Here is a 27,986-nt window from a genome sequence, read left to right as displayed (position 1 = left end):
TCACAGACATAATAACATAGTAACATAACACAATGAGTATTTTCACATTACTTGCACTTGCTGCTAGCTGGTGCTATGATGTTCAAAAACCAAAAAAACGGTTAAAAAATAATATATATATCTAATTTGATCCATTTCACAACCCTTGTCCCCGGGACACAAACACTCAGTTTCCTGTGTAAAAAGTCTTTTTTTCCCCTTAACTTCTTCCGGGAAGACATACTCCGCTCTCCTGCTTGAAAGTCCTGTGTGCATTACTATACGTAGCTATTTGTACGAATGGTTTGTAAAAACAGCCTGTAAGAACACATGCTGGTCAGAAGAATGTAAAAACAGCCGATAGCAGTGCAAATACGGTTACCCTATATTTGGCCCTTGCTGCCGTAATGTGAAAACACAGGAGTTAAATGCTATCAAATGGAGTTTCTTTTTTTGCAATGACTAGAGTACAAAACCAGAAGTAGATATACACCTCCCTATAAAATGTAAACATGTTCTCTTAAAAACAGATGCAGTTGCGGGATAGGCAGGTTAAGAGTCGCAGTTGCTGTCAGAGGAGACGTTCAGCTCATCACACCATTTTGAGTAAGCTCTGTGCAGGATCTCACAAGATGTATCATTAGAAATTTCTGAAATGAAAGAAAGACAGGAAAGCAAAAAGATAATGCTTTAAATATGCTGAATGAACATGACAACTAGCTCATACAGGAAGAAATAAGTTGTTTCTCAGTGCATTCTGCTAATCTAGTGCCATAATTTGTAGAATGAAGACACAACAGCAGTATTTTTGTCATGTTTGCAAGTAAAAATACTTAGTTAAAGTGAAGAATTGCCATCATAGTTAAAGAAAGGACGGGACCCAAGTCTCTATAGTGAAAGGGAATACGTTGGCAGTTAGCATGCTAATGCTAATTCGCCTAATGAGCTAACACAGGTTGAATGGCACGCTATTGTGACATGCTACTGCCTGATGTTAGCATGCCAGTTAGCTTACAAACCACAATAGTTCTCCAACTAGCAGAACAAGTATTCAGTATGTCACCAAGATTCCAGTCCTTCACGCAAATGACTTGTTCCGCTTTCTGGTCTGAGTAGGTGGCAAGAGTTTTTAGGGCAGTGAAAAGAACATCATATTACTTCCTGCTAGCTGCTAAGCAATAGTTTCGACCTGTTTGAGCCCACCATCAATGCTGTTGTTTTTCTGGTAAGGACAGTCGTCCTCTAGCGATTTCTTACCTGCTTCCCCGAGACCAACAGGCAGAGGCATTCTGACCAGGCCTCCCGAATGCTTCAGCCTTTCCTGCAGAGACTTCTGTATGAGTTCCATGGTACATGCCTCATGCCAGACAGGCAGCTCCATGCTCACCATGCAGTTGATGATCCTTTGCTTGTCATCTTCTGTCAATAGACCACTCTCCTTGGACACATAAACCATGTACGACATATCGATGTTCACTGCCTCACCATGCAGCAGAGATGGGAGAACTTTCTGTATTAAAAAGAGACAAAGATAATGTGAGGACATGGCTTTTTGTCACCAAAAAGGAACGTTTGGGTTTTCTTTTCTTTGTGGACAATTAATTTACATGGACTAAGTGGTTAAAGAAATTAGAGTGGATTTTTATGTTGGACTTTTAGTTGTGTGGACTTTGGGACTGGGATTTTGAGTGTTTTGGGTAAGCCATTAAATACATGAATATTTGATTTTTTGCACTTAAAGTGTGATTTAAATATTCTAACAATAAAACTACAAAACGACACAAAATGTGACTAATCATCATGTGAATGAGACAATCTTAAAAGCCAGGAGTGAGACCTTCCTGGCACCCCTGACCAAATAATAAAACTTAAAAATAAGGAAGCAAGGGGCGACCTCTAGCTCACCCAGTCAGAGCGTGCGCCCCATGTAGGCTGAGTCCTTTGCAGCGGCCCTTGCAGCGGTTTGAATCCGACCTGCGGCCCTTAGCTGCGTGTCATCCCCCATCTCTCTCCCACCTTTCCTGTCTATCCTCTGTCACTATCAAATAAAGGGAAAAGCCCCCCCAAAAAAATAAGGAAACAAAAGTAAAACTGTCACAACACCATATAATAATGTACCATATCATACTATGATAATATGTGACATTGACTCTTGCGTAATATTCTATGATATTACAGACAAACACTGAGTACCACTACTTAATCCTAATCATATCATATATTAGTCTGGTGTACACTGTTTAAATGTATTGACTCTGCTGCTAGTAATCTCACCAGTGTCACTCTATGTCATTTTGTCTCCATATGCTCTTGTGTAGTTTCTTTTTTTTGTGCGTCAACAAAAGGATTTAAATGGCTATGTCTGCCATGCGGGATCAATTACCATCTCTAATGCTGGGCTGATGAGGTGACCAAAGTCCACAAGTCTGTTTAGGTCATCCTCCCAAAGGTTTGGGGAAAGCTCCTCCAGCATGGTTACGATGGCTATATGAGACGCTTGTGATGCAACCTGTAAGCAGTTGCGTCCATATACACTGTTATCAGCCTGGAAGTTTGTGTCCAACAGCATACGGCCGTGTGTCTCAAGAAGCTCAAAGAGGCCTTTGTGTTTCATCAAGGCCATCTGCAAAGAACCAGCAAAAAAGCTTAAAAAAAAATTAAATGAGCAGTACAAACATGAAAAATAATTATATAAAAAAACCTTCACTTAATCTCATAGAACTAATAAGCGAATGAAGTTACTACTCCTCCTACTGTAAATTGACTTTTAAACTTCCCTTGGTGACTCCTGGATTAGTCACTGTACTGTAAATGACGTGTGAAATTGCTCTCATAGCCTTTTTCTACTTTTTGCTGCTGCACATTCAAGAACCAAATAACAGGTGCACTTGGATACGCCCATACAGTCCGAGACTTACTGCTATGCATTTGTTATTGCACTTGCGCGATTATAATGGGTCCCTATATACAAATAACGTGTACATGTACATTTTTATGAAGCATGCATGTTATTAGCCGATGGTCATGTTATAACATAACTATTCCACTTTCAGGGACTTTAACGTACCTTTAACATCTCTGCTAGCCCGTTGGAGATGTGTCGTCGTGGAACAGTTTGTATGAAGGAAAGGTCAAGGAAGGCAGCGGCCGGTGGAATGTAGGCACCCAGCTTGTTCTTGCAGTTTGCAAAGTTAACCCCCGTCTTTGCTCCCACGCTAGCATCGATGTAGGACAGCAGTGTGGTTGGGACCCTGATGTAAGGGGTACGTCTTCTATAGAGTGAGGCAGCCAGGCCCACTATGTCCAGGCACACCCCTCCACCGATGGCAATAATGGGCTCTGTGCGGCGGTCAATGGAGAAGTTGTTGACCTCCTCTAGGATCTTCAAGGCCATTTTCATGGATTTATTCTCCTCAGTAGTGGGTAGAGCCAAAATCTTGTATAGGACATTGTTTGCCTCTAAATATTCAGTTAGCTTGGGACCGTAGATTTTGTAGACTTCTTGGTCAACGACCACAAAGCGTTTGATTGGCTTGTTGGATTGTTTAATGTCCTTCAGCTGCTGCGGGTCAGTGATGTGGCCCAGCAGGAGTGTGTCGTTGCTTGGGTCCAGCAAGTTCTGGGTCTCAGTTACCTTGTAAGTAAAGACAATGGGGCTGACCACTGTCCAACTGGTGCCCTTTTCTGTGATGCTCTCATAGCTGCGACACATAAAACACATTGAACAAATATTTATCATTATGGCATGGGTTCCAATTATTATAGATGTTGTTTTAAAGTGCTTTTTTTTGTTTCTGTCAATACATTGCATTGCATACTGTTACCACTTCATTAGGTACACCTAGCTAAAATGAATGCAGTCTACAGTAATATAATAGCCCTCAACACTAACAGTATGTATATTAAAGATGCTCTAAGCGATGTTGGGTGACGTTACTTCTTGTTGACGTTTGAAGTATTGTCAAACAAAATGGAGGCTAGCTCGCCCCTCCCTCCTCCTCATCCCGTCCCCTCCCCCTCCCTTCCGTGCTTCCAGAACGCGCATTGTGGAAGTAGCCTACATGCTAATGCTGCTGCGGTGATGGCTTAACCAAATATTTCTTGTCGGTTAATGTCTGGAACACTGTTTGTTATGTTTAGTGGTGCAGGTTGGCGCAGTTTGTTTATGTTGCCATTTGTGGAGCCTGGGCTGTCTACAGAGACCGTGTTCTTTTACAGTGTGTTCAGGGGACAGGCAGTTAGCGGACAGTGAGGAGATGTTTGCTGTATGTGACAAAAAATGTTGTAGCCTAAAAAACGCGTGACATCGCTTAGAGCACCTTTAAGGGAAAAAAATGCACAGGATACCAATGACATGATGAGGATCATTTATAAGAAGACAGTGACTTCAGTGTTTGACATTGATTATGAATTACCTTTGCAACAGGACCTGTGAGTAAATAAGTGTGTACTGTGGAAGGCCATTATATGATTTTACAATGTGCTCTATGTGTACAGTGCTGTGAAAAAGAATTTCCCCTTGGGGTCAATGCAGTCTAAAGGCCTTGTCCCTTTAGCATTAGTTTATCAAATCCTTCCTCGACTACACAGAGGCCCAATTGAGTCTCAAGGACCACATTTAGCAGCAACATCCACCACCACTCAGAGATTAAACGTCAGTGCCTCCAAAACTCCTTGTCCCTGTTTTGGCTGGAAGCTATTAGTGGAAGTTATTATCAGACCACTCTCTTCATGAGGGAACAAACATGGGAAAACACTTATCTATTTCTCTCCCAAACTCACAGAATAGGAAAATCAACAGAGCTCAATGTGGTATTTCTCAACGTTAAAGGGGACATATCATGAAAAACTTACATTGTCAGTGCTTGTGCACATACATTTCGGTATCTCGAGTGCCTACCAACCCACAAAACTGAAGTAGTTGTTATTGAAGCCAAGGAGGAACGACTAAAAATCAGCACTCAGCTTCAATCGGCAATGTTGGCAGACCTGGAAAAACTTTTCCATGCTTTTATCTAACATATATATATATATATATAGAATAGACCTGGATTGAAGATGCTTTCCGGTTCCGGTGACATGGCAGCAGCTTGATTGAGCTGGCTTATAACTCCCCCAAAAGTAATTTTGTACTTTGTTTATCCTACATCTAAAGAGGAAAATATGCCTGGCAGCGAAAACTGAGTTATGAACCTTCGCTCCGGAACGTATAAGGAGACTAATAAGTATCAGCCAAAGAAGAAAACGGCAAACAAACAAATTGCTGGGGACGCAAGCAGCATGGCTGACTTAAGTGAAATGCACAATTTGCTTGCTGAGTTCAAAAATTCCTTAAGCAATGAGTTCAAAGAACTGAAAGATGAACTGAAAGATTTTCGTCAAGAGACTGAACGCTGATGCTGAGTCCGACAACCAGAAAACTACGAAATGGGTGAAGTCTCGAATTGATGAACTTGCTGAACAGATGGATTACTTGGAGAATAAATCGAGACAAAATAATTTGTGCATTTACAATGTAGCCGAAAAGAGTGAAGGGAGCGACATCATGGCATTTCTCGATCAGCTGATTGGAAAAGAACTTGATGAATTGACCATCATTCGTGCCCATCGCACTTATCATGAACGTAAAAACTCTGTACGGCCGATTATTGTCGCCTTCCTCAATAATAGTATTAAAAGACGCGTCTCGCAAGCTGCCTGGGCAAAGAAGGAAGTAATGCTAAAAGACACACGGATTTACTTCGATCACGATTTTACCTTCAAGGTGAGACAACAAAGATCCTTCTACAAGCCTGTTAGAGTACAGCTAAAAGCGCAGGATATCAGAACACACATTCTGGCTCCTGCTAAACTAAAAGTCTTTAATGATGACGGGACTACAACAATCTTCCCAACTCCAGCTGCAGCAATAAAAGATCTGGAATAAAAAGGATTATACAAAGCTGATGACAAGAAATCACGCTGCTCAATGAACTTACATTGGAGGTAGCATTATAAATCATATAGGCTTGGATATTGATTTGGTTAGCTTACATATTTAGTTAAGAATGTTAATGAAGTCCTTGAGCTTTATTTTTGTTTATTTTCTTTGTTTATATTTCTTCTTTGAAGAGACAAAACAAACGAGGAGGCATAAGGTGCTTATTTGTGTGTTTAAGTAACCAGCTTATTGGGAACGTTATTGTTTGTGTTAAAAGATTAAAAGTTGATCCTCGGCTACTCAGCAACAAGCTTATTTAGGATATGCCTGAAAGAGATTGTGTGGTTATTGTACGAACTGGTATGAAAGGTGGAGGGGGGCACGCCACAAACTGCTTTAGGGTAGGTAGCCTAAACAAACGTGGTTACATTGACCCTAATTCTCACCAGAAGATACCACCCAGCATGGGGTGGTGCAGAAAGAATTTTTCGGTTAGCCTATATATGAAATGGCCCCATCCATACTTTGGGATGCAGCAGAAGCTACTTTGAGAGGACACATTATATCCTACTCCTCTTATAAAAATAAAGAAAGAAAATGAATTACTGATGCTTTAAAGGAAGAATTATTATTTAGAGAAGCGTTACATAAGCAAGATCAATCTGAAGAAAATTGGAACAAATTAGTTATAGCCAGAGCAAATTTCAATTAAAGAAAAAAGTATGTATTTGAAACAAAAAATGCATGAATTTGGGAATAGACCAGGGAAACTATTGGCACATTATTTGAAAAAGGAACAAGTTAAGAGAACCATAATGGCCATTAAAACCGAAAATGAAGTAACATACAAGCCATTAGAAATTAATAAACATTTTTTTGATTTTTATAGTGGTTTATATAAATCAGAAAATATTTCAATCCCTGAGGAAACAACCTTTTTAGACTGTTTGGATCTACCTCAGGTCACAGTCTCAGATCAACAAACTATTAATAAAAACTTGTCTGAGGAAGAGGTGTTTTCTGTAATGAAATCATTACCAGCAAATAAATCTCCAGGCCCGGTAGGTTTTTCTGGAGAATTTTATAAAACTTTCTGGCCACAACTTAAATTAGTTTTTATGTTAATGGTTAAAGACTTCTCTAGCCATAACATTCTTCCTGTTTCTATGAAAACAGCTCGAATATCTGTCATATTGAAAGAAGGTAAAGATCCTCAAAGTTGTGCCTCATATAGGCCTATAAGTTTCTTAATTGTGACTATAAAATTATTACAAAACTGTTATCGAAGAGATTAGAATTAATTCTTCCAAAATTAATAAATTTAGATCAAACTGGATTCATTAAAGGCTGTCACTCATCTGATAATACTAGACGACTGTTTAACATCATACATTATCTCAACCAAGAAAAAAACACCTTCATTATTAATATCTCTCGATGCTGAGAAGGCGTTTGACCGCTTAGAATGGGATTTTCTTTTTTTAGTACTAGATAAATTTAAATTAGGCTACAATTTCATTGAATGGATTAAAGCATTATATGACACTCCAAATGCAACTGTCTGTACTAACAATGTGGAATCCCCCCCAGTGCACTTAGGAAAAGGTACCAGGCAAGGCTGCCCTCTCTCCCCATTATTATTTGTTATTGCTTTAGAACCGTTTGCTGAGATGATCAGAATTAATCCTATGATAAAGGGAGTGACCGCAGGCACACAACATCGCAAAATTTCTCTTTATGCCGATGATACTTTATTATTTGTTACTGAACCTATGTCAACTTTGCGCCATGTTACAGCAGATATTCAAACATTTTCTAAGACTTCAGGGTATAAGGTTAACTTACACAAATCAATTGCTTGCCCTCTTAACATTCCAAATATTGGAAAATGTTAAGAGACAATGCCCCGTCTCTTGGTCAGTATATGGTTTTAAATATCTTGGAGTACAAGTGACACCCACTTTGGACAAACTATTTAAGGGAAACTATAATCCTTTGCTGGAGGAATGCAAAAAGAAACTTCAGACTTGGTCTGCTCTCCCACTGTCTCTTATTGGGAAAATTAATGTCATTAAAATGAGTATACTCCCTAAGTTTATTTATGCTTTTAATATGTTGCCATGTTATATCCCCTTTTCTTTTTTTAAGTTAATTAATAGATGTTTAACAAAATGTATACAAGACCCCAAGGATTAAGCTGTCCACTTTAACAAAATCATGTTTAAAAGGGGAGTTAGGATTTCCAAATTGTTTATGGTACTACTGGGCTTACCAAGTTAGAAATATTATAAGTTGGAAGTTGGGAACTAGTTCTCTTTGGGTAGCACTGGAATCACTAACATGCTATCCATTGGAGATCACAACAATACTTTATGTTAACAAACTGCAGTCCCTGATGAATGTAGAGGGGTTCTCCCCTTTACAAGCCAAATTGAAAGCTTGGCAGGACTGTAATAGGTATCTGAACACAGAAGGTCATATAAGCAAAAACTCTCCTATTGCATTTAATTCAGACTTTCTAGCTCTCTCTCAAACTGACTTTTGAAATTGGTCACTTCATGGTTTGAAAACTTTTTCAGATATGTTTGATGAAGACTCTGAATCCATTAAATCCTTTACTGCTATTTGTGCAGAATATCAAATTCCTAGAACAGATTATTTTAAATACTTGCAGGTTCGTCACATCATTGTATCTTCATATAAAAAGGGACAACTTTGATTCTACCCCACTGAGCTGGAACAATTCATTATTTCTGCTACTTCGCTTAAGTGTAAGATATCTCACTTGTATAGAATTTTGTCTGAAAGTTCCAAGAATTATTTTTCTTCTTTGAGAACAAATTGGGAATTAAAGCTAAAAAGAAGTTTAGTGAAAAAGAATGGCTAACTCTGTGTATGAAATTGACCTCACCTTTAACTATAAACATTAAAGTTAAGGAAACTAATTATGAATTCCTGTATAAATACTATATAACTCCAGTGAAGCTTAATAAGTTTGATCATATAAATTCTCCTATGTGTAGGAAATGTGGAACTGAATTAGGAACATTCATGCATTTATTTTGGTATTGTAAAGCTGTTTATTCCTTTTGGGAGAAGATTCATAAAGCAATTCAAGATATGTGTAACTGTACTTTTGAGTTATGCCCTATGTTATATTTGTTGAATTATGATGTGTAAAATAAGTTTCCCTATACAAGAAAATGTGTGTTTACAATGTTTTCCTACTTTGCCAAAAAAGTTATATTACTACATAGATTTCCCAGTCAGGACCCACATTGGATCAATGGCTGGAGCAGATAATAGACTTGTTGCCCATTGAACAAATTACAAGTAAACGGCATTCAAGGCTGCAAGATTTCTTATCCACATGGTCCTTAGTACTGAATTATATAAAGACTATAAAATGATGAAATCACATTGAATAATGGATAACCCACAGACTGTGGTAGCGTAGGATTATTATTATTATTATTTCTTTTTTTTTTCTTCTTTTTTTTGTGTGTGGTTGTGTTTTGGACTATGTCTTGTATGTCTTGTATGTTTAGTGTTTAGTTTTTTTGTGTTAAATTGTGAATAAAAAAATAAATAAAAAAAGACTAGACCTGGATTCCAGAAAAGCACAATCTAGACCTATATCTATGATTATATTGGTAGCGTTCAACAACCTGTCCCATGAGCCACAGATGAGCAAAAAAAAAAGTCACAAATCAGCCTTAATCATCCTTTTACATATATTTGTTGATGATGAAGGTGTAACACCTAAGAACTAATTTGGCTCATTTAAGGACTTACATCTTTCCCTGCAATGAGGAAATAAACCCCACCCTGCAATGTCTTAAGAGCACAATAGTTTGAGTATGTGAAAAGTACAAACTTGAAACTTTCAGGCCTCTGAGTAAGAGCGGCCTGAAACTGAAAAAAAATAATCACTGAAAAATGACAGAAGACAGTCCTAAAGAAAAACAATAATGTTTCACAGCTTTCTAGATGTTTCATACTTGTAGCAATCAGTAGATTTAAAATAGTCTGCACTACAGTACTTAAATCGAAACGCCTTGATTACTGAAAAAGCAACAATACACTTTGACTTAAGTTTCCTGCCTTCCCACTGAATAACATTTATTTTATATCAAGTTGGACATTTTTTGCCATTAATAATTTTAATTAAATTTTTTTTTACTGTGTTTTAATATCAGTCCAGATTTCACAAAATTTTGCTCACAGTAAATGTCAGTGACTGTGGTCATGTGCCCCGGTTAAGTTAACCCGGTTAACCGGGTTATGCCAGTTCTCTCCTTATGCATGACCAAAACTTAACTTAAAAAATAATAATAGGCTAAATAAAATATACAAAGAAGAGAGTCAGAAATAGAAGAACGGTCACATTTTGCATAAACAAATCTGAACACATATAGGCTGCTTGTGATAAAGAACATAGCTTATGTTATAGGCTACTCACATTTTTGAAGCAGAGACACAGTCAGCTGTTTCCTTAGTCACCTTCTTTCCCTGTTTGCGCTGCCAGGTACTTTTGACCTTTACTAAACTAAATTCAGTTTTCAGTTCTTTTGTATCATCATCATCGTCCTCCAGATGAACCTTTCCCATTATCGTTGTGATAAGTGTAGGCCTACTTTACAGGAGTGGACTGAGCTAGTCAAAGTCCTAAGAAGAATCCCATCAGAGGTTTCTTTCAAAAACCTATAGCATGTTGAGGCTGGCCCTTGCCTGTGGGAGGAGCAATTTACATGTTTCATAGCCTGTCACGTAACGCTTCTTGTATAAGTTTTGTATAACTGAGGTATAACATGTACTGCCTGACAAATACCACTTTGTGTGCACCAATGCATGGTAGTACTTAGTTTTATGACATGTAAATCATCAAATGAAGATACATGTGCTCATGGTCATGGTCTTTTTTGCATATTACATTTGCATAGAGGGAAAAGTCTTTTACTTGAATTTGGAGAAAGGAGACCCATTGATCCACACAAGTTTTCACTGCCACAGAGTGTATGTTGCTGATTTGACAGTGCAGTTGTAGTTGAATGTGTGTTATTAGAACAATACATACAAGTTTGGATGAAATTCTGTGTCAATATCTCAATTTAATTCATTTGACTGTCATAGAATTGTAATGTTACCCTTAAATTCCTTAAAAAATAGCTTTATTTGAATTCTATGAACATTGGTCATAGTTTACAACACAAATCGTAACAAGCGTAACAGGATAGACCTGTTGCTCTAACATTTGGGGGCAATGTAGCATATGTTATGAGTCCAGCTATAACATGGTTTTGCTGATTTTCTTTGTGTGGAGATAAATGATATATTTGCAATTTGAAGACGTCACGTTTTGGTTTTAGGAATATTTTTATAGACCAAACAATTCATTGAATAATTGAAAAAAAAGAGCTGGCAGATCATTGGATAATATACATAATATATAGTTGCAGCCCTACATTATATAGTCTGTAGCAGCAAAGAGCAGTAGAAAATGAAGTTGATTACTAAACTAAAATTACATTATGTTATTCCCCCAGTTCCAGACACCCCAGTGGAAGTCCTTGTGGAGCTCCTACAAAAAACCCAAGGAGATAGCTGCAACGAGTGACAATGTGCCAAAGTATCAAAGTTTATATGTTTGTAGTATTTATGGACAGGATATCGAGGCGTAGTCGGGGTGGAGAGGGGTTGCAGTTCAGTGGGCTGGGGATCTCATCGTTGCTTTTTGCAGATGATGTGGTCCTGATGGCATCATCGGCCTGTGACCTTCAGCACTCACTGGATCGGTTCGCAGCCGAGTGTGAAGCGGCTGGGATGAGGATCAGCACCTCTAAATCGGAGGCCATGGTTCTCAGCAGGAAACCGATGGAGTGCCTTCTCCAGGTAGGGAATGAGTCCTTACCCCAAGTGAAGGAGTTCAAGTACCTTGGGGTCTTGTTCGCGAGTGAGGGGACAATGGAGCGGGAGATTGGTTGGAGAATCGGCACAGCGGGTGCGGTATTACATTCAATTTATCGCACCGTTGTGACGAAAAGAGAGCTGAGCCAGAAGGCAAAGCTCTCAATCTACCGGTCAGTTTTTGTTCCTACCCTCACCTATGGTCATGAAGGCTGGGTCATGACCGAAAGAACAAGATCCAGGGTACAAGCGGCCCGAAATGGGTTTCCTCAGGAGGGTAGCTGGCGTCTCCCTTAGAGATAGGGTGAGAAGCTCAGTTATCCGTGAGGAGCTCGGAGTAGAGCCGCTGCTCCTTTGCGTCGAAAGGAGCCAGTTGAGGTGGTTCGGGCATCTGGTAAGGATGCCCCCTGGGCGCCTCCCTAGGGAGGTGTTCCAGGCACGTCCAGCTGGGAGGAGGCCTCGGGGAAGACCCAGGACTAGGTGGAGGGATTATATCTCTAACCTGGCCTGGGAACGCCTCGGGATCCCACAGTCGGAGCTGGTTAATGTGGCTCGGGAAAGGGAAGTTTGGGGTCCCCTGCTGGAGCTGCTACCCCCGCGACCCGACCCCAGATAAGCGGACGAAGATGGACGAAGATGGATGGATGAATTCTATAAACATTGGTCATAGTTTACAACACAACTCGTAACAAGCGTAACTGGATAGACCTGTTGCTCTAACATTTGCTTAGCTGCAGTTCAGGTTAGTAGGGTTCTTTGGCACAACTTAAGCTATATCAGACAACAATGAATAAATGAATGAATTTGGAGAAAGGAGACCCATTGATCCACACAAGTTTTCACTGCCACAGAGTGTATGTTGCTGATTTGACAGTGCAGTTGTAGTTGAATGTGTGTTATTAGAACAATACATACAAGTTTGGATGAAATTCTGTGTCAATATCTCAATTTAATTCATTTGACTGTCATAGAATTGTAATGTTACCCTTAAATTCCTTAAAAAATAGCTTTATTTGAATTCTATGAACATTGGTTATAGTTTACAACACAACTCGTAACAAGCGTAACTGGATAAATCTGTTGCTCTAACATTTGCTTAGCTGCAGTTAAGGTTAGTAGGGTTCTTTGGCACAACTTAAGCTATATCAGACAACAATAGATCAAAGGACTGTGTGTAATGTGAAATGGGTCGCACCTGACTGTTGTTTACCAGCTCTAGCTAGCATTTTGAATCATTTTTTGGTTTTCCATCCTGCTTGTAAGGAGCCATATTCTATAAACTATACAGAAACACGACTCCACATTAAGGCTTATGTTACTCATGTATTTATTTGATTTTAGTATTGTCTTGTAAAGCACTTTGTAACATGTTTTGATTGAAAAGTGCTATATAAACAAATGTATTATTATTACTGGAAGGGCAATGTAGCATATGTTATGAGTCCAGCTATAACATGGTTTTGCTGATTTTCTTTGTGTGGAGATAAATGATATATTTGCAATTTGAAGACGTCACGTTTTGGTTTTAGGAAACTTATGGATATTTTTATAGACCAAACAATTCATTGAATAATTGAAAAAAAAGAGCTGGCAGATCATTGGATAATAAACATAATGTATAGTTGCAGCCCTACATTATATAGTCTGTAGCAGCAAAGAGCAGTAGAAAATGAAGTTGATTACTAAACTAAAATTACATTATGTTATTCCCCCAGTTCCAGACACCCCAGTGGAAGTCCTTGTGGAGCTCCTACAAAAAAGCCAAGGAGATAGCTGCAACGAGTGACAATGTGCCAAAGTATCAAAGTTTATTAGTAATACAGTGGAAATGAGTAGAAATGTGAATATTTGGTTAGCATGTTGATTTACGGTGTGTGCCCCTAACATTTTCAGTTGGGGGCCACTGTACTCCTAGTGAAAAAAGTTAGTCTGGAGCCCTGAACATGTTTAAATGAAAAGTGCTATATAAACAATAGGCTATTATTATTATTACTGGAAGTGCAAACAAGTAACTGCGCTAACATGTGTTCCATACGTTTTTAAGCTGACAAATGTCAACGTAGTTGTGTTATTAATAAATATGCATATCTTTCGGTAATAAGTAGGGAAATTACGTTCTATAGTGCATCATTACATTCAAGTGCAATAATTAGTTATTCTAGTGCAATATAAGGGCAAAGTGGCATTGTATTCATTTATTTATTTCACTTAGAACGTGTTGTTGGCTGTCAGTCATTTTGCTCAGGTTGTTTTATTTCCTTAAGGCTCTGACACACCAACCCGACGGCCGACCCTCTGCAGAAAAGGCAGTCGGACTGACTGCCTCCCCGAGTTGGTCAAAAAAGTGCCTCGGAACACACCGAAGCGACGCCGACTTGAGCGTATGTTCTGTGCGCAAGACATAATGCGTCTCCAAAACAGCAGGCAGCGCTAATCTGTATTGTCGCCCAAAAAATGAAAACCGGCAGCTGATTGGACGAACGCGTCACGTGGGTCTGGCTTCTCCGGAATTTCAAAGCCAGACCATCATGGCGGCTAGGTAGGAATACAATCTCATATTTTACGAAAAATAGGCCGTGCAGTTGCTGAATCTGTCTTCATTTCAGATCGACAAAGGTCAGTTTAAAAGATTTTCATCAGATTTTGAGAGACTCCAGTCACGCTCATCCAGCTCATCATTTCCGGCTTAGCACTCCACCAATCAGATTGGTCATTGAGTCCGACTGCCCGCCTTCCGATTCAACATCTCAAATCGGTCCAAATGAAGGCTGACGGCTCCTCCGACTGACGACGGCATGGAACACACCGAACAGACTCGAGTCACTGACCTCGCCAGACTGTCCAACAGCCGATAATTGGGTTGGTGTGTCAGGGCCTTTATGTGTCCCAGTCTTTTCAAGCACTCTCTAACCCGATTTCATGTTAAAGTCCCTGTTGAGTGATCCCTCAGGTTGCTGTAGGAGAAAGGGGGCACAGTGCCCCGGGAAAGAAGTGAAAGAGAGGGAAGAATGTTAAAAAAGCGTTTGACTGGTGTTTAACTGGATGCACCGTGTGCGTTGCTGATTTTCTTATGAAACCAAGCTAGGCGGACCTAACAGTTGGTTACAGAACTGATCAGAAGCAGCCCGGGTCCCGCCGTCTATTTTTGGACCACCAGCTCCCTGCCGCAGCCCCTGTTAAAACACCCGCTCCGGCAATATTTGTGTCCCAATCCCAATGCAGTCCTCTACTTCATGCTACTATTTTATACAGTTGGCTGCTCTTGAGAGACTGTTATCAGCGGTCTATGTTCAGCAATTAAGCTTATTTCATAAGTGGGATTCAAGTAGCCAACTAGGCCTAAGTCAAACATTTTTCTCACTTATATGTCCTCACATTTAGTTTAAGGAGGCTTTTTACATAGTAGCCTAGACACCATGTGTAGCTACGGTATCTTAAGTAACAATAGATAGGCCAATAGATATAAATGAACTAGGAAACCCTATTTGGTAACATTACTGTGGTCCGCATGAGACGTTTTTCTGAGGGTCTGTGAATGTCTGTCTCCAACACGAACGTCCCTTTACCTCAGGTGCAGTCGCCTGGAGTTCACGCTATCGGTCACTCCCCTCACTCAACAATTTGCATATTTGTTGTGCTGTGACAGAAGTCCCTCACCACGTTGGCAGATACACTTCCACTGTGGCTGCTGAAATCGTCACGCCCATAAACCAACCGCGCACCATGCCAGCCGAAAAAGGTAAGAAAAATACTTATTTTTGGCATTGTGTCAGGGTCAAAGTACTGTAAATATCACTAAGACTTACACGTTTAATTACTTTAGGAACCAAACTCCGCTGGATTGCAGTTGCCGATGTATCTGCGCGTCTCTTATCAGACCGAATGTAGCCAGCTGCAGCCATAAGCCTGTTTAGATCGTGGTCATAAGAAGTCATAAGTTGTTACGCTAAGAAAAGTGCATAGGCTACAATAATGTAAAAAGTACATAATCCAACATCACTCCGAGTGTAGGCGCAACAATAGCGCCTTGTTTGTGTCTTATTTGTCTTTGAAGCTAAGCAGGGGGAAGAACAGAGACGAACGTGTGTGTGTGTGTGTGTGTGTGTGTGTGTTTTTGTGTTTGTGTGATTACGTATAAGTGAGCTCCTTATTTATGAGCTCTATTCAAACCATTTGAACTTGCTTTTGTAATAATGTAGGTAAACTTCTTTCTTTTGAAGAAGCCTAACACAAATGTTGAATCATTAGGGCTGATAATACTACTCAATCAATCTATTAATCAATTAATCAAATTATTTGGTAACATTTTTATAACAAATTCATATTCCAGCTATTAATTACATGGTTTTGCTGATTTTCTTTGTGTGGAGATCACAATTCATCAAATAATTGAGAAAATAACAGGCAGATAACTGGATAATGAACATCATGTATAGTTGCAGCCCTACATTATATAGTCTGTAGCAGCAAAGAGCAGTAGAAAATGAAGTTGATTGCTAAACTAAAATTACATTGTTATTCCCCCAGTTCCAGACACCCCAGTGGAAGTCCTTGTGGAGCTCCTAAAAAAAGCCAAGGAGATAGCTGCAACGAGTGGCAATGTGCCAGAGGAGCTGACATGTCAGTTGCAGAAGGCTCTGGACATAGCCAGCGGTCTGGATGACTACCTGGAGCTTATGACCACACAGGAAAGTGAACCTCTAGCAGAGCTATATAAGTATGTCTTGGTTTCCTAAACATAATCATTTATAGCGCAAAATACTACTGTGTGAGTTAAATATGTTAATACTTTCATTCATACTTAATTGTAGAAAAACAATTTCCCATGACTGGAAACAAGTGCACAAGGAGGGCAAAACTATGTTCCAGCTTCCCAAGGAGTGCATCACTGGACATGTTGAAGGTTGAAGGACATTTACATGTGTACTGCTCATTGCCATTTTATTCACTGGTTTACCATATTGCCATAACTTGCTCTTGGGTGTTTTTTTTTTTTTTGGCAGGCCAGACCCTGAAGATGCTGATCCACATAAGTCAAGCTAAGAGGGTTCTAGAGATTGGGATGTTTACCGGCTACGGTGCACTGTCCATGGCTGAAGGTCTTCCTGAGGACGGCTGCTTAGTTGCCTGTGAGTTAGAGCCATACCTCAAAGACTTTGCCCAGCCCATTTTTGACAAGTCTCCACATGGCAAGAAGATTACTGTCAAGACTGGGTCCGCCATGGACACCCTAAAGGTGAGAGAAGACACCTCATTCATTATTGAGGGACTGTCATCTGTACGGACTGAAAAAATGAATTAAGACACTTATGTAGCGCTTTGAGTGTGGAGCTTTTACATATAAATGAACGTCTGCTACGTTCAAGCCCTTGCTAAGCTAGTTCACACAATGCTGATTAAGCCTATCACAGCCGGGGAAAGCTCTCTCTATTTCTCACTATACCGGAGTACTCAGAACGAGTAGTGTATTCATTTTGCAACAACTTCTTTACATGAGCAGTACATGGTGTGCTGTTAACCAACCTTGATGACTCACTCACAGTTCTTCACAGATTAGCGGCTTATTGCAGTGTTCATGTAATTACTCTCACTGCCAGAGAGGGGAGACAAAAGTTCTGCACTCCAGCTTTAAAGTTTACAATAGTAGTAACTGTGTGTTATGCTTGGTGCTTCGCATAATGAAAGCAGGCAAGAGATGACACTGACTCTTCTTTTTTTGGTGTTACTGTAATCAGTTAACAGACTGTGGGGTGCATGGCCAGTTTCCTAATAACTCTCTGTCCCTTCCAGGAATTGGCTGCTGCAGGAGAGCAGTTTGACATGGTCTTCATTGATGCTGACAAGGATAATTACATCAACTACTACAACTTTATTCTCGACAACAATCTGCTGAGATTGCGAGGGGTCATATGTGTAGATAACTGCCTGTTCAAAGCCAAGGTTTATCTTAAAGACGTCACAGATAGCAATGGACTGGCACTCAGGAAATTCAACCAGTTTGTCTGTAATGATCCCCGCGTGGAGCAGGTAAGTTTCAAACCTTTACATGCTACTGTATGTGTTGGACAGGTATTGTTTTTATTTTAAGACTGTCCTTCTTGTTTTAAAGGTCATTATCCCTCTCAGAGATGGCATCAGTGTTATCCGCCGGGTATCTGTGGCCTCTGAGTGCTCAAGAACACAGGTATTGTTTAGATAACCCCAGTGCTCAGACCTCAATGAGCCAGAATGGACATGGAATCAAACAGCTGTCATCATACTTTCACTGAGGATTTTCTTTTAGTAATAACATCATTCTCACTGATCATGTCTGCTTATCTTGTTTATTTGTATTAGAGTAAAATAACAGATGATAAAGTTTTCCGCGGAGTCGGGGGGCGGCCTATCCTCGATCGGATGCGTCTTGATGGAAAGGTGGCTTACGTGACGGGTGCTGGGCAGGGCATAGGTCGAGCATTTGCTCATGCTCTGGGTGAGGCCGGTGCGAAGGTGGCCGTGGTAGACCTGGACAAAGATAAAGCTGAGGCAGTGGCTGAAGAGCTCTTCCTCAAAGGTAAGGGGTGTTAACACAACAAATGTAGACTTGAGCACAAGCTGTACATCCCCATCCTGTTTATCATTTCTTAAACTCGTTACTCAGTACCTCGCTTCACATAGGCAGGTTTACTATAAACAGAAACTCTGTATTTGACAACATTTTGTGCAGACTGGCCAGTTGAACTTCAGTCCCCAACTCCAAATAGGCCTAGCAGTGGTTTTGGTTTTTGGCCAGCAGATGGCAGCATACTAAAGCATAAGATATACTGTATCACATTATACATTACATGTTCCTCTGAACCTGTGTGATTATCCCTCTATTTTCATCTTAAAGAATGAAATTGCCTACACATTAAAAGAAAAAGGGAAAAAGAAGCAAAATTACCTTTTAAAAAGTATAAAGCCAAATTGGGATTTGTAAAATAAACTTCTAAAATATCCGAGGATAGAAGTTGCTTAAATCGTGCATAATGTTGCAAAATGTACAAAGTATTCTAACAGGCGTCCATGTTTTCGTATACAGGCGTCAATGCCATTTCGATCACAGCTGACATTAGCAAATCAGATGATGTCCAGAGGATGATTGACAACATTGTCTCCAAATGGGGAGTGATCCACATCGCCTGTAACAATGCCGGCATCAACATGAACTCAGCCAGTGAAGACACCAGTCTAGAAGAGTGGGACCAAACCTTTAATGTCAACCTGAGGGGGGCATTCATGTGCTGTCAGGTGTGTATCACCTGCTGTAAAAGACAGTGTGTGGTGTGTGCGTGTGTCTGTGTGTTTGAGTGAGAGTGACTGTGACCACAGAGACAGTTTATTCTCTCTACCGTATTGCGCTGCCTTGTATCTGTGCGATGTGAGATTTTCAGACCAACAAAAAAAACTTTTAAATGTAAATATATCAAATTTGAGTTTAAATGTCATTTATGTTGATGGTTTAACTCCAACAATAGTGTCATAAGAGTTTTACATAAAATCACATACTGCTGTGAAATTAAATGCAAAGAAGAAATGGTGCTCCATACAATATAAACCCTTCACTGTTGCTCTGACAAAACTGGACCTGGACGTTTTGAGAAGAACAGATGGAGAAGAAACATAATATAATATATATATATATATATATATATATATATATATATAATAGTGTGTGTGTATATATGTGTATATATGTGATATATATATATATATATATATATATAATATGTGTGTGTGTATATATGTGTATATATGTATATATATATATATATATATATATATATATATATATATATATGTGTGTATATATATATATATATATATGTGTGTATATATATATATATATATATATATATATATATATATATATATATATGTATATATATATATATATATATATATATAGTATATATATATATATATATATATATATATATATATATATATATATATATATATGTATGTATGTACGCTGTACAGCAGGTACAAATGATGCAAAGCCACAGAGCTACAGCAGGAAAACCTGCTACCTGTGGGGCACAGAACAAAGAAACACAAATTGAACAAGAACAAAGACCCTCTCCCCCCCCACTCTCTGTGGTCTCGAAGAAAACAAACGAAACAAACAAACAAACAAACAAACAGAGATCACACCTTGCCTAGTCACTCTCCTCTAGTTCTTGTGGAGCTGAGGTCATTAAGTCTGATATTTGTGCTGCTGCGCTTTCCCATAGGCTGAAAGTTGATGATTTGGCTTTGTTATACCTGTAAAATATAAATTAATGTTATATTAAAGTGCCCATATTATGCTCATTTCAGGTTCATAATTGTATTTTGAGGTTGTACCAGAATAGGTTTACATGGTTTAATTTTCAAAAAACACCATATTTTTGTTGTACTGCACATTACTGCAGCTCCTCTTTTCACCCTGTGTGTTGAGCTCTCTGTTTTATTAGCTACAGAGTGAGTGAGGCATCGCACTTCTATCCCATCTTTGTTGGGAGGCGCACATGCGCAGTATCTAGGTAAGGATCACATCAGCTAGCTGTTTGTTTCTACAACTTAAGTCTTACAAGGCAGGATTAGCCGGGAGACTTCTTCTAAACGAGGGCGCACTTCCAACTTTGCGTGGAATACCTGCAGAACAGGGACATGTAAGTAGTTTTTTTGTAGGTTATGGTGAACTAGGGTGTGTTGTAGCAGTGCTTTGCCATTGAGAACAAGCTAGCATGCTAGCGCTAGCACGGTTAGCCACCTCGTCTCGGTTACTGACGTAGAAAGCTGTGCAGATTTTGAACAGCTCACCCGGAGACTGAAGGCAGAAGACATTCAGAAACCCGTATCTCACTCAAAACAGCATGGATGTTTTTTTCCCAAGTTTGTATGCGTGTGGAAGCACCAGAGACACAAAATAACACCCCAAATCCCAGAAAAAGTGGATTTTTTTTTCATAATATGGGCACTTTAAAAATTTAAAATGGATATTAATGTAAATTCTGCCATGAATTTACAAGTGACACAATGCCTGAAAAACTAAATTGATTCTTAATCATGTTTTCCTTCAGTAGTTTCTTTCTGTCAGAACTAGTTAGAATATGACCTAATTACTGATGGTCCAACCAGCTTTAGCTACTCTGTACTGACTAAAATTAGATCTAAATTATCTAGATGCTGTCAGACATCTCCATTTCTCTCTCATTCTCTCTCTATATAGTGTGTGTGTGTGTGTGTGTGTGTGTGTGTGTGTGTGTGTGTGTGATATTGTATACTGCATGCCCTACCACCCAAATGTTGTTAACCACTATTTATGTCTCCAAGGATAAATAAACTACATGTTTTTGTGTTGATCCGTGCTCAGACTTTTGGTAGCATTTCAGTGCCACGATAAGGTGTTTAATGTGTCTCTTTTTTTCACCTGAATCCCTGCTTTAGGCAGCAGGTCGAGTGATGTTGAAGCAAGGATACGGCAAGATTATCAACACAGCCTCCATGGCCAGTCTAATAGGTGAGTGATGATTCTATTCCCCCACCTTCTCTCTGGAGCCCCTCCATGTCTGCTTTTAATCTCTCCATTTGGCGTGGAGAGTTGGGTCGAGAGTAGGAGGGGGAGCTAGGGAGAGTTAAATACATTTGAGCTGTACAGCTATGTGCCGGAGTACACGTCACATTAAATAGTTTTTATCATCAGACAGAAAGTCGTACTGACTTTAGACCATTAGAGTGGTTAAAATAAGAAAAGAAAAAAAAACATCTGCAGTTTTCCTGTTTTTGAGCAACGTATCCTTTAAAACGGGATTAGCCAGCTTTTCTCCTTTGCAACTTTTACCCCAGTTAAACCGTTCTATAGAGACGCATCCACCCCTGCATACAATAAGCAGCATAGCAGGAAAGTGTTGTGATTGCATCTCACCGAGGCGGTTTTGCATCATAATAAACATTCCCTCTCTGTGGAGCTGTCTGGAGGATGTGGAAGGCAACCTGAGGTCCAACTTGGGAAGGGAGGGTTCCTGTGCAGCGGCAAAACCCCAGCCTGTGCCAGCAGCCTTGTTTGAACAGCGGAAGACACTTTTAGAGTTTAGTGAGAGCCTAGTAAAAGCCTTGCATAATGTTTCTCATCCAACAGGTTCCTCCAGAGGAACAGCAACACTTCATCAGCAGTATAGTCAAATCGCCAGTAAACCACTGTACCATATGGGCCCCAGTCCCGACTGCAGGGGCAATCTGTAAAACAGGAGCATGCTGGTAAATAGAGGCCGGCATAAAAAAAATGATCAATTACTCGCATTACATACAGTCCTTCAGGAATTTACTTTATTGGTCTGGACATCTGTTATAATATTGTCATAATGTGTAATCAGATGGGACCTGTTCTAGCCAAGTGGAAGCCCAAAAAGCAGCCGTAAATGCCCAATTAAAATGCACAATGACAGCTTTTTGTCCATCTGCTGAATAGAATGTGTGTGTCCCCTCTAACACCCCCTCCACACACACACACACACACACACACACACACACACACTCCCTACCATCAACCACCATTTTTTTTTCTGAATAATGGCCAGCAGCTCAAAGACACCCAGACAGGAAATTGAAATGAACACACTCTGAATTTTGGCTGCATGATGACCTTACTGAGGGATTTGTGACTCTCACACTCATACCTGCAGATCTCAGCTGCATAGTAATGTACATTTACAACAGCCATGCGATTCTGGGAAAAGTGCATCATTTGAACTCAGAAGAATTCAAAATGTAAAGGCGTGCCTGATAAAGAGCATGTTTTCTCCCACTTGAAATGGGCAATAAGTAGCAGGGTGAATGTTAAAGAGGGCTTTGGAGAACGCTCTCCTTCTACCCTCTTTTCCCTTCTCTGGGGATTACTGCTCTTTAAGACGGCGAAAACATCAATGCAGGTTTATTTAAAGGATGAAGGCATTTTCTGAATGGTATTTTGGGGCCGTATCATCAGGTCTTGAGCGAGGATTAGTGATGTTAGGCATTTTGAGCTGTGTTTCCTGTCCTGATAAGTCGGATTTCACCTTCAATCTGCGTGTAAGCCCTGGGCTCTGCTCCTCCTTGCCTGCTCCTCTGAGGTCCTAGCCTACCCTTATCCAGCCCAGCCCAACCTTACCATCCTCTGCTATCTCGCCACACTTTGCACAATCCCACTCACCCACACTCTCAGCTACGGTACCGTTGTCCCGACTATTACATCTTATTTCTTTAGCAGTTTCCAACTTTTACCTCTACCCTGCACATGTTTCTCCTTTTAACCCAGCAATGTATGCGGGATGCTGCAGCCTTTTCTCCCCAGGACCGATCCCTGCCTCTCTGCAGCTGGCTGGTATTTATCATCCCGGTCTCACACTGAAGCCATTTGGCAGTCAGATCGGCGGGTGATGAGGTTAACTACTAAAGTTGTATGTAACTTGGAGCCTTCCTTGTGATGATTAATCAACCAGCAGAAAATGAGCCCCTGTCCCGTTATCCCATGCAGTGTGCAGCATCTGTGATGGTCAAGGCAAACAAATGGCTCCCTGTCTTTGTTGCTGAGGACGGAGCATAACTGGACATTATAAGCAATTAATTTTACATGTCTTCATCCTCAGAGTCCCCAGCAGCTAATGGAAGAGCTTTTATGTAGTATCCACCAGAAACCGCATGAGCTGCAATATAAATTGTATATGTGGTCAGCTTTTGTGAGAAAGGAAGTATTGCTAGTCTCTTTTGTTAAAAAAAAAAAAAGGCCACCTGAGAATTGTGAAAGTGCATACCATTACTAATGATGCAGCAAATGTTATCTTTATAAAACACTGTGTTGTGTCTGTTTAGGGGAACTCATTTTCTTTCCATCCTCTACCCCGCAGTCCCTCATCCTCAGAAGCAGCTTTCCTACAACACGTCCAAGGCAGGAGTGGTCAAACTGACTCAGACTCTGGGCGCTGAATGGATTGACAGAGGAGTGCATGTCAACTGCATCTCACCGTGAGTGCTGTCTATTCTTGGCCTTCTTCTCTTTTACCGTTTTCTTTTGCCAAAACATACTTGTCCACCTTTTGAGTGTTGTAAGGGATTGAGCTGCAAAAGGAAGTGGTGATAAGTGTATTTGCTTTCATATGAAGAGCCCCATTCTAGAATGATGCACTAATTTCAGTCCTCAAACAATACATCAGTGCTTAATTAGATGACGTCTTGAGGGATGACTCAAACAAACACTTGCTCTAATTGTTCTATTCAATTAGGGAACCAAATTTGCAACATCACTCCGAGTGTAGGCGCAACAATAGCGCCTTGTTTGTGTCTTATTTGTCTTTGAAGCTAAGCAGGGGGAAGTACAGAGACGAACTTGTGTGTGTGTGTGTGTGTGTGTGTGTGTGTGTGAGAGATAAGTGGAGCATCCCTTAGCCCCAGCCATCCCTGAGCAAATCCGCCCGGTGGCACCGGGCGAGCCAGGCCCCGGTCACAGCCCCAGAACAAAGCCCTCACACATGCGCCATGCTCAGCTTTATTTATCGGCAGCTTGTTTGCTAATTTTAATTTGCAAAGAAGCAATTCTCTCTCCTCGCTAACTGGGTGTCTCAATGGGCCGCTGATTTCTTTGAAGTGACAGTCGGTAAATATGCATAAAAAAGAGGACACAATTAGCGCTCACGAGGTTGACTGGAGCCTGATTTCATTGGCAACTTTAGCCGCAGCGGTGATAAGCTGCATTATCTAGAAAATTGGCTGAGGGAAAACAGTACCTCTGATTGCCAGCAAAGGTTCCAGATAACATGGCAGCTGAAGAGAAATATAATTGAGGTGGAATATGTTAACCAAGGTGTCACACGCTCCTTGCAGGTGCTAATTTAGCCAAATGTTGGAATTCCATATCAAGGCACCAGAATACACTGAACAATGATTCAGGCCTCATGGCTTTTAGTCACTGTCACGTCAATTGTGTAGAAAGTCAAAAGTCGTTTCATATTAGGCAAAGGCAGACGTGTTGACATATTTATTCAAATGTAGGCTCTGTGATACTTGATTGTAGAAAGTAGAGAGAGCTGCATTTGTTATGGTGTTATGGTGCATTAAGTAATGGTGTCACAGAGCTATTCGACACCCGTGTAAAAAAAACAAAAAAAACAAAAAACAATACACCTTATTACTGTCAGAGTAGTTGGAGCACATTTCAATCAGGAATCAGAGCAGGAATATGAAGGAGTTGCATGTAATAAGGACTTAACCAAAGGCTTTGTGCGAATTATGCCAGGCGTGCCCTCGTACCCGTGGGCTCTTCCTGAGCGGTCCCACAGTAAACCTCATCATAGATGGCATGCCATGCCCTTTCTTCAAAGGATAATTGGGTTTATTTTTGTCACCAAAGTGGTGGCTCTGAAACAACGCTGTCACTCCTGGCTCTGAGTTGTGATGCCTTCTGATTTCATTCTATGTCCCTTCCCCCCCCCCCCCACCCTCTTTCTCCGTTTTTCTTTTCAGGGGGATTGTTGACACCCCTCTCATCCACTCGGAGAGTCTGAGGCCTCTGGTGCAGCGCTGGCTGTCAGATATCCCTGCTGGTAGACTGGCTCAAGTGACAGACCTGCAAGCTGCAGTGGTCTACTTGGCATCTGACGCCTCTGACTACATGACAGGGCATAACTTAGTCATAGAGGGTGGGCAAAGTCTGTGGTAGAGGGGGTAGATGAAGAGATGAGAAGTTTTTTTGTCCCTCTTCACTCTCCTGGGATTAGCCTCCAAAATAGGTGGCATTCACACAATCTCCTTTAAGACCCCTTTACAGCAGTATTAGTTAAAATCTTACTGGATGTTTAACTTTTGGTAAGTCAACATCTGTTTTATAGTTTTGTTGTATTAGTTTATTACAACAATTTATATGTATTAGTATTAGTTTGTTCTCTTTGTGTGGTGTATAGGTGGGGTTTGTTTCACGTGTGTTCTGACTGTGGCACCCTGAACTTCTTAGTGGATAAAAAACACATGTTAAATAAATATAATAAAAAAAAGGTATAACAGCTGCCAGTCTTCTCGCCACACAATACAAATGTGCTAACATGTCTGAGAATATATCTGTGAAGTCCAAGAAAGAAAAGGAAAACCGTTATGTGCCTTTAAACACATCACAATTTCTGCTGTATTTTCTCTTGACATATATTATATATATTTTATACATCGAATGTTTAAACACAACAATTTTGATAAATGTGACTGTAAGTGTTGTCTTAAATACCACTGAAAGAAACTGATCCTTTTATTCAGTGGCGGTTCTACATTGAATGGCGCCCTGGGCGAGACCCCCTTTGAGCACCCCCCCTTCGACCCCCCCCTCCAAAAAAAAAAAAAGAACTATTGCAATTACAACAGGAAACACACTTTTTAAGGTGCACAATCTCCACCTCCAACATTGCCAAAAGACAATGAACACAATTCTGCACAAAATATTGGTATACAGTATAGGTTATGAGAACTTAAAATAAATATACACTATATACATAAATGTGCCAAAAATATATACAATCATAAAAAATGTAACAAGAGCAGAGAGCAACAATAATATAAAATATTAGGAATAATATACAAATAAAATATAGAAATATTCTAAATAGCACAAATCCTTCATCACACAAATGTGAAGACACACTAAAGACAATCTAATTATTACACTATAGCACTAAGAACAGAAAACACAAACTAAAACTAAAACCTGACCTCTCTGGCCTTCCTTGACGCAAAATCATCAATGATGTCATCGACAGCGACGGACTGTCTGGGACCAAAAATCAGACCTGGCATTTTGGCCCAGACCGGCCCACCGCATAAGATCACAAATACCACCCGTCCTTGCGCTCCCCTGAATATGTATAGCAACTCTTACTCCTTAAAACTACTAACGCCATGTAATGAGTAAGCAAGAATCAGTTAGAGTTGACACATTAAATACTTCAAAAAGTGCCAGTTATTAATACAATAAAACGGTATACTCCTCATGAATCATTAAACAAGCTATATATATATATATATATATATATATATATATACACATGTGTGTATATATATACATATACATATATATGTATGTGTATGTGTGTGTATATATATGTATGTGTGTGTACATATGTATGTATGTATGTATGTGTATGTGTGTGTATATATATGTATGTGTATATATGTATGTATGTATGTATGTGTATATATATATATATATATATATATGTGTGTGTATATATATATATATATATATATATATATATATATATATATATATATAATGTATGTGTGTGTATATATATATATATATACACACACTTACATTATATTATATAATTTTTTGGTATCATTTCAAGAGGCCCTGTGCTTTAATTTGAAGAGGTCTATCATGAGTTTTTGTTTCATTTTCGCATTTAGACCATTGACATAAAAGAAAGGTTTAGACTCGTGTTTCTCCCAGTTCTCCTGTGTGTTTATCTTTCGCGCCCGCCCCGCACCGCTATGGACTAGTCCATTTCATTGTGAAAGTAGGGGGTGCCAGCAGGGTGCCTGCAGCTGCAAGGAGGTGGGGGGGGGGGGGTGCTGATTTGCCAATTCCCCACACAGTAAAACAATAGATAACAGAAAACCGCTTTGCCACCCTCCATGTGATATAAAAAATGCCGCCCTGGGAGGCTACCCGGTTCTCCCCGTGCCAAAAACCGCCACTGCTTTTATTGTATTTGTTGCAAAAAGGCAGAGCATACTTTAAAAAAATGTGTCTATTAAGTGTATTTCTAAAGCACTCCTACAAATGCAGTTCAAAGGGCTTTACAAGATAATTAAAGGTATGGCTGTATTGTGTTAAACAAAGGGTGGCTTCTTTGCATGAGTACATGAACTGTATGTGTCATATTTGAATAACCAATGTGGCACATGTGAGCTGCAGCGTTTGCTGTCAGTTTGTCAAAAGTATCGATACTTGGATACTTTTTCGATACCAGGATACATTCGAGTACTACGCTACGTTCGTGTATAATGTATAATTAGCGATAAATCATAGTATCGAAAGTACCGAAGCTACACAAAAAACAGATCTACAATCAGATTTTGAACCCAAGGCTCCACAGATTAAACAACGGCGAAGAAAATCAACTGGGTCTGTGTTTAGTGAAGCAACATTAGAAAAAAA

The 27,986-nt window shown here is 39.9% G+C and overlaps 2 protein-coding genes across 2 annotated transcripts; one reads left to right on the top strand and one right to left on the bottom strand.

The window, feature by feature from the left end:
- Positions 1-7: 7 nt before the first annotated feature.
- On the bottom strand, positions 8-10,551 carry eevs (2-epi-5-epi-valiolone synthase). Its single transcript, XM_078247359.1, has 5 exons — positions 10,362-10,551; positions 3,047-3,680; positions 2,363-2,602; positions 1,237-1,489; positions 8-629 (listed from the first exon to the last, which is right to left on the bottom strand). The coding sequence occupies exons 1-5, from the start codon at positions 10,508-10,510 to the stop codon at positions 532-534; spliced, it is 1,374 nt and encodes a 457-aa protein (XP_078103485.1). The 5' UTR covers positions 10,511-10,551; the 3' UTR covers positions 8-531.
- A 4,904-nt stretch (positions 10,552-15,455) lies between these two features.
- LOC144516455 (uncharacterized) lies at positions 15,456-26,826 on the top strand. The gene is made up of 11 exons (XM_078247745.1): positions 15,456-15,545; positions 16,334-16,523; positions 16,618-16,709; positions 16,810-17,042; positions 17,597-17,833; positions 17,916-17,990; positions 18,143-18,359; positions 18,867-19,075; positions 21,260-21,332; positions 23,695-23,812; positions 25,307-26,826. The coding sequence occupies exons 1-11, from the start codon at positions 15,530-15,532 to the stop codon at positions 25,500-25,502; spliced, it is 1,656 nt and encodes a 551-aa protein (XP_078103871.1). The 5' UTR covers positions 15,456-15,529; the 3' UTR covers positions 25,503-26,826.
- Positions 26,827-27,986: the final 1,160 nt, after the last annotated feature.

The sequence above is a fragment of the Sander vitreus genome, chromosome 4 (assembly GCF_031162955.1).
Source record: "Sander vitreus isolate 19-12246 chromosome 4, sanVit1, whole genome shotgun sequence".
NCBI classification, from domain to species: domain Eukaryota; kingdom Metazoa; phylum Chordata; class Actinopteri; order Perciformes; family Percidae; genus Sander; species Sander vitreus.
Note: the sequence above shows the minus strand (reverse complement) of the source record. Positions and strands in the feature narration are given on the sequence as shown.

Coding starts and splice junctions, on each gene's coding strand:
- eevs (XM_078247359.1), bottom strand. CDS start 10,510: ATGGGAAAGGTTCATCTGGAGGACGATGATGATGATACAAAAGAACTG. Junction 3,681..10,361: donor TGTGTCTCTGCTTCAAAAAT/GTGAGTAGCCTA, acceptor TATGTGTCGCAG/CTATGAGAGCATCACAGAAA. Junction 1,490..2,362: donor TCAGCCCAGCATTAGAGATG/GTAATTGATCCC, acceptor TTTTTAATACAG/AAAGTTCTCCCATCTCTGCT.
- LOC144516455 (XM_078247745.1), top strand. Junction 19,076..21,259: donor GGGCATTCATGTGCTGTCAG/GTGTGTATCACC, acceptor TCCCTGCTTTAG/GCAGCAGGTCGAGTGATGTT. Junction 23,813..25,306: donor CATGTCAACTGCATCTCACC/GTGAGTGCTGTC, acceptor TTTTCTTTTCAG/GGGGATTGTTGACACCCCTC.